General features: G+C 39.1%; 1 protein-coding gene across 3 annotated transcripts in view; it reads right to left on the bottom strand.

The window, feature by feature from the left end:
• Positions 1-12963, bottom strand: part of RABGAP1L (RAB GTPase activating protein 1 like) — a gene marked incomplete at its 5' end in the record, with an annotated part of 440168 nt that overhangs the window by 121272 nt on the left and 305933 nt on the right. For all 3 annotated transcript variants that reach the window (XM_081112106.1, XM_081112105.1, XM_081112107.1), the window contains one exon: positions 9353-9394. In XM_081112106.1, the coding sequence (XP_080968232.1) occupies positions 9353-9394 (42 nt within the window). The remainder of the gene's footprint in view (positions 1-9352; positions 9395-12963) is intronic.

The following is a 12963-nucleotide window of genomic DNA, read 5'->3' as shown; positions in this document are numbered from 1 at the left end:
ACTGGGAGGAGGGGAGTTATGGGGGGGAAAAAGAGGAACAAATGTAATAATCTGAACAATAAAGATTTAATTAAAAAAAAAAGTAAAAAAAAAAAAAAAAAAAAAAAAGTAGACCATGTATGTATCTGTGATACCTGTCGCTCTAGAGAAAGCGGCTGGAAAGTGGTCTATAATCTAAACTGATCAGGTATAATGATTTGAGGCCTGGGGGTTGAAAAATCTAGCTTATCTCCCAAACAGAAGGATAAATAGCTTCTACATTTTTTCACAAGTTATCTCGAAACATCTCAGCCAAAATAGACAATCAGCCAAGAGGCAAAGATCAAATTAAGAGTGTCACCTTCCCACCCAAGCTGTGGCTGGCCTCAGGATAACCACTATTAAAACGGGGGATGCCCTAGTGGCTTGGCTCAGCGAATAGAGTGTCGGCCTGCAGACTGAAAGATCCCAGGTTTGATTCCAGTCAAGGGCACATACTTGGGTTGCGGGCTCAATCCCCAGTGGGAGCATGCAGGAAGCAGCCAATCAACGATTCTCTTTCATCATTGATGTTTCTATCTATTTCTCCCTCTCCCTTCCTCTCTGAAATCAATAAAAAATATATTAAAAAATAAAATGGGGGATGAAGAGAAGGGGCCACTGAAAACAGACAAACAAATAGAAAAAGAAGACTTAAGGATTAATGTTTAGAAGCAATCTTTGGATTTACTTACTCACAATGAATTAACCAGAAGCAAAAAACTGAAAGCCTATAAAAATATGGAGGGAATTAATTCACCCCCCCCCCCAAAATCAAAAGGCTTGCCTAGTAAAATAACTTATATTTAGTTTGAGTACTAAAACAACTCTCAGGCTTTCAACTCTCCACAAATAGGAAGTAGCTTTGAAAACCATACAGCTTCCAAGGAGGGTGTACACTCTAGCTCTAACTTTAGATACCACCAGGAAGGACAATGGGTAACAGTGTAGCTTCTAGAGCTTAGAACCAAACGGCAGCCAGGTGGGCTAACCAAAAATCCTCTCTACTGCTAGAGCAGGAGTTTTGTAAATTCCCATGGACCACTGATGATGGGGTGTTTCCCATTCTTCCCTTTTCCAAATGAGGGCTTTTATTCCAGTTATACATTTCCCTACCACTTCTGTACATTGGATGTGAGATGAGCAGATACCTTGTCACTGGACTCTGAGGAACCATCCCAGACCCGAGACACAGGACTGTGCATCATTTAGAGAACCTTAACTTTGAGCAGATGAGGTAACCGAATGAGGCCTTTGAACGTTTCCCTTGGGAAGGATGAAGTGTTTATGTGCCGGAATAAAAGTCATCACAGATACTGAAAGGCCAGAGGGGCCAATTATAATGACTGCTAATTGTTCTCTAAAAATTGTCCCCTTCTTCCATAGACATAATAATTTTAACTAGTTCCCTTACAGGTAAGTGTGACCATGGGCAACATTTTTGTCAATAGAATGTGAAAAAAGTAATGTATTCAATTTCCTCATGTTTAAAAGGAAATTGCTTGCTGTCTACTTTTGCTTAAAATTTCCCTCTTCCTCTGACTTAGAACTTGATGTGGCATTAATCTCGTTTTAACCATGCACATGAGGATAACATACTACGAGATGGTGAAGCAAAAACACATGGAACCGAAGCCCCTCAGTGATCCATGGAGCTGAGCTGCCTGCCTTTTGGGCCAGCTCTCCTTTTTGTGGACTGGCATGTGTAAGAGAAATAAACTATCTAATTTAAACCACTTTGTTTTTATGGTTTCTCTTTCATGAGCTACTTCTCTTTTTAAATAGCAGCTTAGTCTATACCCTAATTAATCAAGGTTATAAATATTACAAATAAAACATTTTATTCTAAATTCATTTGGCTTTGCCCACGCCAAACAGCCTTAGTCACCGGACAGAAACAAAGGAGAGAAAAAAAGAGTAAGGCTATGAGGTTTGGGGTTATTGTATTTCCAGTAAAAGGAGCATATTTCAACCTTTTTTCAACCTGCATAAACCAAGTATCAAATAAATTTTAATATGCTTCAGTTGAATTTCCTCTGACTGGTTATACTATTGTGATAATATCAATCAATTCCCACAGTGAGTCATCAACTCTGTCAGCACTTTAATGAACAAAATTAGTCTATTTCATGCGGAAAAGCAAAACTGGCAAGTCTTGCAGATAAAAAGGGTCATGAAAACTTACTGGGCAGTGACATCCTCTGACAAAAATCTCCTGATAACATCGCCCTATGCTCAGCTCACACAAAGTGATTGGACAGAGTGAAATAAAGTTTGAATAGGGCATTAAACGGGATTCAGGGATGACTTCATACATCTTACAGGCTGTGAAAGAAGAAATGGATAAGCAGAACTCATGATCATTCTTGATTGTGAGCTTGTTTTCATTAACTTAAATTCAATTATTTTTATATAACAATGGCTCCAGAGTTGCTCTGGCTCTGCTTCTGTTCTATTCAACCAGTGACATTTTGAAATTGGGACAACCATCTTTACATGTGAAGTTTATGGGGTTCAGAACACACTATCCCAAAACATGGTACCTGGGCATATTGAATATTTTAAGCTGAAGAAGAAAATGATAGAAGTAGGAAAGTTTCTCTGACCTTCTTCTGTCCTTCTCCCCTGAAGCAGGTCATCAGACCCTCATGTGAGAGGTGCCCTCCCTATACCTGAAGGAAAGAAACATCCTTATCTCCAAGACAGGGGACTGTGGAGAAGAATATAAAAAAACAAGCCTGGCAAAGTTTCCCCCAGTTTATTATATTTAGCTCATCTCCCCTTTGTCCTATCATATTTCTGCAAGACTATCTACTTTTCATCCAACCTAACATCAAAACATTCAAGTTTAATCAGTTCTTCAGGTCTTTGCTTCCTTTTGAAGGCTCCCATGTCATGTAAAATATGTTATTTAAATTTGTCTGCATTTCTCTTGTTAATCTGTCTTTGTCATCTGACTTATAGGTCTAACCAGGAATCCTAAAAGAGTTCCAGAAAACTTTTCCTCACCTACACAGTCCTCCAAAAACTTGGATAAAAAACTTCCTTTTCATTCATAGTACGTTGGCAACATGAATTTGTGAAATTAAAGCTGATTTGACTACAATTTAAGTGTGAAAAAACATGGGTTTTTGAGTGAGAACTACTGGAACTGAGTATGAAGTGGGAATAATCGTCTCTTTTTCACAGGTGACTGTAAGGTTTAAAACACACACACACACACACACACACACACACTAGTTTAGTGGTTAAGTTCTGTGTCTGGTGTATCACTGACACTGAATGACTGTAGACAAGTTACTTAAATTCTAAAGCCTTAGTTTCCTCATTTGTAAAATGAGTATCTTGACTCAGCCTACCTTTATAGGATTACAGTTAAAATTCAAGGTCATACAATATGCTAATTAAAATAAACCGTTACTGGTAGGAGCTGGAAGCAGGGGTAATGGGGAGTAATTGCTTCATGGACTCAGAGTTACAATTAGGGAAGATGAAAAAGCTCTAGAGAAGGATGTTAGTGATGACTGCACTTTATGTCACTGGACTATATGCTTAGAAATGGTTAAAATGGCCATCATAATAAAAACAAAAGAAAAAAACAACTAACGGTCATGAAGATTACTTTAAAAGTGCTTAGCACAGCACCAAGCATATTTTAAGTGCTAAAAAATGGATAGTTCTGCTACTATTAATTTGATTTATTAACTATTCTTGAAATGCATTTGAGAGCTCAACACAGATGGTAAATGCTACGCAATTACCTAATTAGTGATTTTAGCTGTCAGATTTTTACATGGATCCAACATAGTACTTGAGCATCTGGAAACACCTAGTAAGAATGATGGTAGTACAGCAGTGTGTGCACTTATACACACAGCCACACACACACACACACACACACACACACAAGTCACAACATTTCACTAATTTAGAACAAACTGTTTGTTCACCAACAAGGATGGTGCTAAAGGGCCTTTTAAATGGAATTGAGAATAGTTTACTGGTATTATTTTTAACTATAATGGACTGAATATTCTTTTGCTCCTAATATTATTATGTTACTCTGCAAACTCTTTAAGAGTCAAAGATAAACTTTAGCCAAGCATTTAAATAATCAACATGCTAATTACAGGATGATTCTTATCTATCCATTAAAAGACTGAGATGGTTGTATGTAGCATATACAGAGTGTGTCTGGGTGTGTGTGTATGCATACATAATACATACACATACACACATCTAGCATAGACTGACAGCAAGACAAAAATTAAGAGCCTTGGAAACCATATGTTCCTGACTCCTTATTTTATAAATAAAGAAATTAGGTGTTAGAAAGGTTAGGTGACCTGATTAAAATCCCACAGTAAACTGGTGGCAGATATGTAATTAAAGCCCTCTGAACCTCGCCCAGGAATCACCCTCAAATGCACCAGAGCAAAGCACCTGCCGTGGCCACTTTTCTCGTGCCTCCTCTTCATGGGGCTCACTCTGCCCAAAAGGCCCTCCTCAAAGTTTAGTTGTCACCCTTGGACATTCTTTCTTGGTTCTCCCTGAATAAACTTGCACTTTTTCTAGTATTGATCTTTAATCCATAAAAGGCATTATTTCTGGAACTTTAAATGTCCACATTTGTGTTTGTTTTAGCATTTACAAGATAGCATACTAAAACTACACAGATCATCAAACTGAAGCTACACTAGAGAAAAGTTAAAACAAACTAAACATTCAAATTATACTGGAAGGGGAAACCAATATAAAGGAATTCCAGTGCCATAGAATCGGAAGTGCTGGATTAGTAGCTTCTATTTTCAAAAGAGTGGTGTTTTGCTGCCACCAACAGGACAACAGGCATTCCTTCATGGAAGTTACAAAACTAACAATGTGTAAACTCATTGCAAATTCAGAAGACTGTAAGAACCCTTAAACTCAACAATAAAAAGTATGAGGTAACCCAATTAAAAAATTGGGCAAAATATCTGAATAGATATTTCTAAAAAAAAAAAGAAGATATACAAACAGCCAATGAACTCATGAAAGGATGCTCAACATCATTAGCCATCAGTGAAATGCAAATTAAACCACAAGGAGATTCTGCTTGCCCACTGGAGTGGCTATAATCAAAAAGGTGATAATAAGGGTTAGCAAGGGTATAGAGAAGTCAGAACCCTCATTGTTTTAGTTGCCTCTTATTTACCCTGTTGGTACGGAGGGATTCTTGCCCTAGGATTGTGGAGATAGTCGATTATTATGACTTGACTAAGAGAGTGCAGTGAGAGGGAGGAAAGTGGGGAGATGAGAAGAGGCTAAACTTGGCCAGACCGTGAAAACCTTGTGGGTTCCATTATAAACTGTGAAGTTTACCCAAGAGCAGTGGGAGGCCATTGAAGGGTTTTAAGTCAGGGAGTCAGTTACTTCTCTGACCCTCCTCCCCTCGTCCTTCTCAGAGCACAAAGCATTGGCAGGGCTTTCCACCAACCTGGAATGCTCCTGTACACATCAGCATCGCTCCCTCCCTCACTGCCTCAAGCCTTTGCCCAAGCCCCTCCACCCCTGCCCCTTACTTGGAGGAACCAGACTCCCTATTTAACATGGCAAAACCGACCACAACGCCCTCTACCCTGCTGAACTTCTCCTTTTTCCCACAGCACTACCACTTCTCACACACACTATTTACATACTTGTTATGTTTCTTGGTTATTAACTGTCTGCTACAACACAGGCTTCATGGAGGCAAGTATGGTATTTTTGCTATTTTAGTTCACTAATCTAGTCAAGCATATAAAATAGTGTCTGTCTCCTAGTAGGTGTTTAGTGAATATTTGCTGAATAGTAAATAACAAAATTTGTTTTAAAAGGACACGAATGGTGGCCACGTGGGAATGGGCTGGACAATGGCCACAAGTATTTGGAGGCGGAACAGCATCCGCTTTTCTTAGCTCCACTGCTAAAACCAAAGCCAAGCCACCAACTTCTCTTACACATCGCACTCCAGAAAAAGGCGTTCCTCCTCTTTTTTAAGCATAGAAAGCCCTCTTTAAGACCTTTATACTTGTTTCTTCTGCCTAGAAGGCTCATTCTCCAGATTTTGGCAGAGCTGGCTACTTCTTTTCATTTAGTGTTCAGCTCAAATATCACCCCGTACAGCATTTTTATTGACAAGCTAATTCAAAGAAAGGGGACTCTGGCCCCTCTGCACCAACATCACTCTCCTTGATAAACCTAAACAAACACAATGCTAAGGTCATTACATTTGTGCAATTACTATCTTTCATTCATCAGAACACAGGCTCCAAGAATACGGGGTATGTCCTCGTCAATACTTTACTGCTAATGCCTACAAAAGTGTCTACCACTTGGTAGGTGTCCAATATTTCTTACTGAAAGAGGTCATGGCAACCATCCAGGTCAGAGAGTTCAGAGCCCAAACCACCCAAGTGGGAAGATTCTATACATTCTCATCTATAGGGGATTAAGAAATCCCCTTAGATGTCAGAGATTTAAAAAAGAGAAGACAGAAGAGAGGCTAGCTTCCAGGTTTCTACTTTGAGCAGCTGAGGGGAAGGTGATGGAGGAGGAGGAACAGGTCTGGGAGGGCATATTGGTTTGGTTTTGACTTTCGGATTTGATGTGCCTCTGAAACATCTAAGCAGACTTGTTAAATCCACTGCCAAACATTTGAGTACAGGCTAAATATAAAGAGAAGAATGAACATTTATAGATAAAGCCAGGGGAAATGAACAAGATCAGCAAGGGAGAAGCTGTATAAAAATGCTACAAATCCAGCTTTGCCATTATTAAGCCAAAAGACTTTAGGTAACCTGGGGCCTGAGCTCTCTAAGGTCTCAATTGGGAGAGAGAATTTGATGGTTTTTCTGGACATTTATTGTGTGCTAATGAGAAACCTATGCTAACACTTAGCACAGAGTAAGTGCTCAGAAACGGCACTTTCCTTTCTGATTCCCTTCATCCCAAGAAACTCTTCTAATTCAGAGGAACTGGAGCCCCTCTGCCACTGGATTCATAAGCATAAGCACTTGGAACTATCCCTAAGTTTATTTTTATATAAACAAATATAGTCTTCTAGAAGCTAAAAGTCAATGTCATATGTGTTTGGAGTAGTCTTTTTCCAGATGGGGGCAATCAGCTCAGTCAACTCTACTTGGATTCGGCTATCTGCATGGTCTCTATGTGGGGTCAGCTCCAGGATTCACACAAGAAAGGGATATAAATATAGGCCAGTAGCAGTGAGAAAGCTCTCCTTTATATCTTCTCTATCTGGTCAAATTCTCCAAGGCGATATCAGATGAGTAGCCAGGTATTAGTAGAGAAGGTACAAAAGCCTTTCTGCCCAGTGGCCAGAGAGTATCCTCTGCCAGGTCATGTAGAGGTTAACATGGCCAAAAATACCTGTTAATCAGAAAGATAACTTACCAGATGGATACATATTGGCTGACACAGAGTACAGGTCTGATATGCAGAGGTAAAGGCCTGGGTTAGCCACAAAAGACAGACTAAGCATGTGCTAAGAGCACCAGTAAAGGAAGGTCACCACAAAAATGAGGAAAGGCATCATGGGAAAGAGGGGATAGCTGAGATTTTTTAAAAAATTAGATATAATAGGAAGAATCAGAACTTTGTTAGACTTCTTACACTTAGGGTTTAATACTGTTTTCAGCCTGTAGTACATAATACTGTCACTAAGGCATTCTAAAAGTCTTATTCCAGTCCTACTCAGAAAGCATCTTAAAAAGTGCTTGGTTTTGGTTTGTTTTAAGGACAAGAAATAAAAAGTTAGAGGTAGAGAGATCCGTAACTTCACTAACAGAATCATGCAAATATGTTTGTTAATTTATTGAAGGTATTGTATATAGTTTCCTAACTTCTAAAATAACTTTGGCATAAGAATGTTCATATCTAAACTCAAAATTATTAAATAGACAATTTAAAGTACATTTAGTGAACTTCACAAAAACAAATGAATATGAGGTGAAGAGCAGCAACCCGCATCTTGAGTTGCATAGACCTGTATGATGCCACCCCTTTGTTCTAGATCAGCGGTTCTCAACCTGTGGGTTGCGACCCCTTTGGGGGTCGAACGACTCTTTCACAGGGGTCGCCTAAGACCATCGGAAAACACATATATAATTACATATTGTTTTTGTGATTAACCACTATGCTTTAATTATGTTCAATTTGTAACAATGAAATTGGGGGTCACCACAACATGAGGAACTGTATTAAAGGGTCGCGGCATTAGGAAGGTTGAGAACCACTGTCAAGATATTCCATGGTTAAGTATGGAAGCTCTCCTAAAACATCAAGGGGCTCTTTAAAGTTATCAAGTCATTATCTTTTGGAAAATTTGGAAACATGATGGGGAACCTAGAAAAAGATTCTGAGTTATCTTGTGACTACAAGAGTAATCACAATAATGACAGCTAACATTTATTAGGCAATACAATTTTCTAGACACTATGTTAGAAACTTTTATGTATCACCTTACTTAATTCTTACCATAATCCCATAAATTATTTTCTATTAGTATCTCAAAACTCAGGGTTTGAGCACTTAATTACCCAAGGTCACTGGAGCTGAAATTAGACCCAAATCTGAGTCCAGTGGCTGCGATTTTAACCACTATGCTTTACTGGGGAAAGGTGAGCCTATATCTTTTAATAAACAAGGCAATTATCACTTTCAACAACGGAATGTCATATTTGACTGAAGAACAAAAACCGACTGGGTTATTTTTACCAACTCTGCAGCAAATGTCTTGCTGTTACCACACTATTAAAATAGTATTGATATGTTGGTATAAAATCCAACAAGGTAATTATAACTGAATTCTAAAGTGTCTTATAAATTTCTAGCTATCATAGAAAGAACTGCAAATTGAAATGTAGCAGTTTCCTTTTTAGTCTGTATGTTACAGAAGCTTTCTAATAATTCAATGACATGTTTAGGTATCTCCAGGGATGTTATTATGGAAAGAAGTATTTTAAGAAAAAGAACGGGCATCATTTCGACAGAAACAGGTTTTAACTTTTTCTTTTATACCATCTAACTCATATGAATGAAAACCTTTTTTAAAAATTATTAGAATGAGAGCTATGACAGCAAGATTAAATAGATTATAAGGAAAAAAAGAAACAAAGTCTAAATAAACAACAACGAAAGAGATGGGAAGAGGGGAGAGGATCAGAGTTCCTCAAAGAAATCTTTTCTGTGTGTTTAAGAATCTAGAATGAGTCAGCAATGATAAGTTGAATTATGCCCAGTTCTCAGGGCAGAGGGGTCAGAGAGTTTGGTAACTTAAAAAGAAAAACAGACTTACCTTTAGAAGAGCCAAGGCTACATGAAAGATTATATTCAAACCCTGAAATTAAAAGAAAAAGATTCAAAATCAACATTGCCACATCTACCACAATTTTATTAAGTATTTTCCCGAGACTTCTACACATCATTTTCACTTTCTATGCAATAAAAGCCTAATATGCAAATCAACCAAATGGTAGAACAACCAGCGAAATGACTGGTTGCTATGATGTGCACTGACCACCAGAGGGCAGATGCTCAATGCAGAAGCTGCTCCCTGGTGGTCAGTGTGCTCCCACAGGGGGAGCGCCGCTCAGCCAGAAGCCAGGCTCACGGCTGGTGAGCACAACGGTGGTGGCAGGAGCCTCTCCTGCCTCCATGGCAGCGATAAGGAGCAGTGAGCTGAGCGGTAAGGAGCAGCAAGCAGGTGGGCAGTAATTAGCAAGGGATCCTGGACTGTGAGAGGGCACAGGCCGGGCTGAGGGACTTCCCCCCCCCCCGCGCCCCCCTCCCCCAGCTATGCACGAATTTCATGCACTGGGCCTCTAGTACAATACTCTAGTACAATAATAATTAAACAAAACATGAGATTTTTTAAAAAAGGTATTTTTTTTCTCTGAGAGGCTTATTGCAAATTTGAGGTGCTATTTAATGAATATTCACATAAAATCATTGTTTTTACCATAAATCACTTTCCTCCTATCTAATTCTGGATTACATGCATGGCCTAAGGCTTGTGAAAGTCAAGTGCCTGGATCAAGATGGCAGTAATGCAGAAGTCTAAAATTATTACTGAAATTCCTGGTCTGTATGTCTGGATGATGTGGTTAAACTGTCAGTGGCAGGCAAAACAAAACAAATAGTGTGGCTGATAACTAGGACAGATAACTGCATGGGGGCAGTTGTAAGCATCACACAGGATTTCCATTACTGCTTATTGTTTTGTTGTTTGTTTTAGTTCTTGCTTTCAGGTAGTATTTGTACAACTAGAGATGGTAATTAGGCCTATCTCTAGACTTGCTTTTCTTTCTTTTCTTCCTTCTCAAAACCAGAGTAGTATTTCTTTAGAAATAAACAAATTAAATAGCTTGCTAAGAAGCCATATTGGAGCTGAACTGTGAACTCTGAGCTCACAATTCATTCTGAAGAGATGTTAAATTCAAGAAGAGGGAATCTGAAATGCTCAAGATGACAGAATCAGAAATGAGGTTGCCACAGAATATCCTGCTTCCTTGCCATGTGAGTCGCCATACATGAGAAGAAAGATCTTTCAAGTAGGAGGTGACTATGAGTTGATATCTCCTATAAGCCCAGGTTCTATTTGATGCACCCTCATCATCTTGGTCACAAATGTAACCTGAATCAGATGTATTATGCAAAGAACTTCTAATAAACCATCTTTTTTCTGTCTACAAAATCAGAAGTGAGCATTAGGACTAGGTACTTAGAGTGCATTACTATTATAATTTGCTAATGTAATCTTTCATAGTCAGCCACTAAAAATATGACATGATGGTGGAAGGGAAAATGATAAGCAGCAAATATTTGGTTGGAGGTTTTGAATTTACTCAGTTAATTCTTTAAGAAACTAAAAGCAGTAGAAGTAAGTATATTCAGGCCAGGAGACAAAAATTGATTTACAAAGTTCATCACCACCCAAGCAATGACCATAGACTATTTACCAATTAGAAAAAGGAAAAAAGATACTGGAGATCTAAAATGTGGGTTACAATTAAGCAGGTTTTGCTTTCCTAAAGTTGCATCCTCCCCCACTAACTGCTGCCCACTGCAGCCAAAACTTGCAAACCGAGAGACAAAGATCTGCTGCCTCACCCAACACTCCCTCCATCCCACATCACTACTGCTGGGCAGTGGTGAATTCTCACAACCTGAGTGCTTACGCACCTGCCATCAGGACCAAGTCCACCTGGCTCTGTTCTTGTTTTTCTAGTCACCGCTCAAAATGTAAGCCTGTCTTGTCTCCAGTTCTCTACCCTAAGCTTTCTCCTGTCCACCTCTCCTTCCCTATCCCTTCGGCACACTCTTTGGAAACGCCACTCCATGTTCAACCAACTTTGCTGTATTCTCTACCTCACTCCCAAACACTCCCCCCTCCTTTGCATTCACAGGAATAATGAGATTTCATTGATGCTCACAACATGTATAATAATTCATATTTTTCACAATATGAACTTGACTAGCCTAAGGGTATAGATGTATTTAGCAGCAGGCTAGGATCAATCCTGTCCCCAAGCCTCCTAACATCTAGGAATAGTATTTTCACCATATAGTGCCGGTGGAACACACATAGTAGGTACTTATTTGATGACTGAATGAATGAACTATATTAGCTATCCCAAACTTTCTGGGATTCATTCTCTTCCCTGTGGACCAGCTAAACCAAGTACAGAATAATCATCAAATATATCTCTGATTAACCAAAATAGCTCTCACTAACACCAAGAGAAATATTTATTCAAATTAGTGTGGTGATATGATATTACAATCTATAGATATCAGAAGTAGCAAACTAAAACCAAAGTGTGAAGTAGATGGGATTAGGACAGGTAGCGTGTAAGGACAGTTGTCAGAATTAAAATATTAGATCTGACAGAAATAAAGCATAGATTTTTTTAAAAACTATAAAATGTATAGCAATCTTGGCCCATCTAGTGGATCTTATAACCCTCCAATAGTTAACATCAGTGCATCATGATACTCCAGCAGCAATAATGAATGCTTATGCTCAAAATACTGTGCATAGGAAGGGAACACAGTATGTGCTTTAAATTAAAAGTAGATTTTTTTTAAGTTTGGGAGGCAAAAGAGATGACTTACAGTTACCAGAAAAAATATATCAAGTAAACTCTTTTAAAAAGTTCAAAATAGCCTAACCAGTTTGGCTCAGTGGATAGAGCGTCGGCCTGCGGACTGAAGGGTCCCAGGTTCGATTCCGGTCAAGGGCATGTACCTTGGCTGCAGGCACATCCCCAGTAAGGGGTGTGCAGGAGGCAGTTGATAGATGTTTCTCACTCATCATGTTTCTAACTCTCTATCCCTCTCCCTTCCTCTCTGCAAAAAATCAATAAAATATATATTTTTTAAAAAGTTCAAAATAGTCAGGTATTACAGCATCTGCTTACATGAAGCTCTAGACCAGCGGTTCTCAACCTGTGGGTTGCAACCCCTTTGGGGGTCGAACGACCCTTTCACAGGGGTCGCCTAAGACCATCGGAAAACACATATATAATTACATATTGTTTTTGTAATTAATCGCTATGCTTTAATTATGTTCAATTTGTAACAATGAAATTGGGGGTCACCACAACATGAGGAACTGTATTTTTTTTAAGTATATTTTATTGATTTTTTTACAGAGAGGAAGGGAGTGGGATAGAGAGTTAGAAACATCGATGAGAGAGAAACATTGATCAGCTGACTCCTACACACCCTCCCTGGGGATGTGCCTGCAACCAAGGTACACGCCCCTGACCGGAATCGAACCTGGGACCCTTCTGTCCACAGGCCGATGCTCTATCCACTGAGCCAAACCGGTTAGGGCATGAGGAAATGTATTAAAGGGTCGCAGCATTAGGAAGGTTGAGAACCACTGCTCTAGACATTATCCAT

The sequence above is a fragment of the Myotis nattereri genome (genome assembly GCF_964212035.1).
Source record: "Myotis nattereri genome assembly, chromosome: 18".
NCBI classification, from domain to species: Eukaryota; Metazoa; Chordata; class Mammalia; order Chiroptera; family Vespertilionidae; genus Myotis; species Myotis nattereri.
The sequence above is the reverse complement of the archived record's forward strand: the minus strand, read 5'-3'. Positions and strand labels throughout refer to the sequence as shown.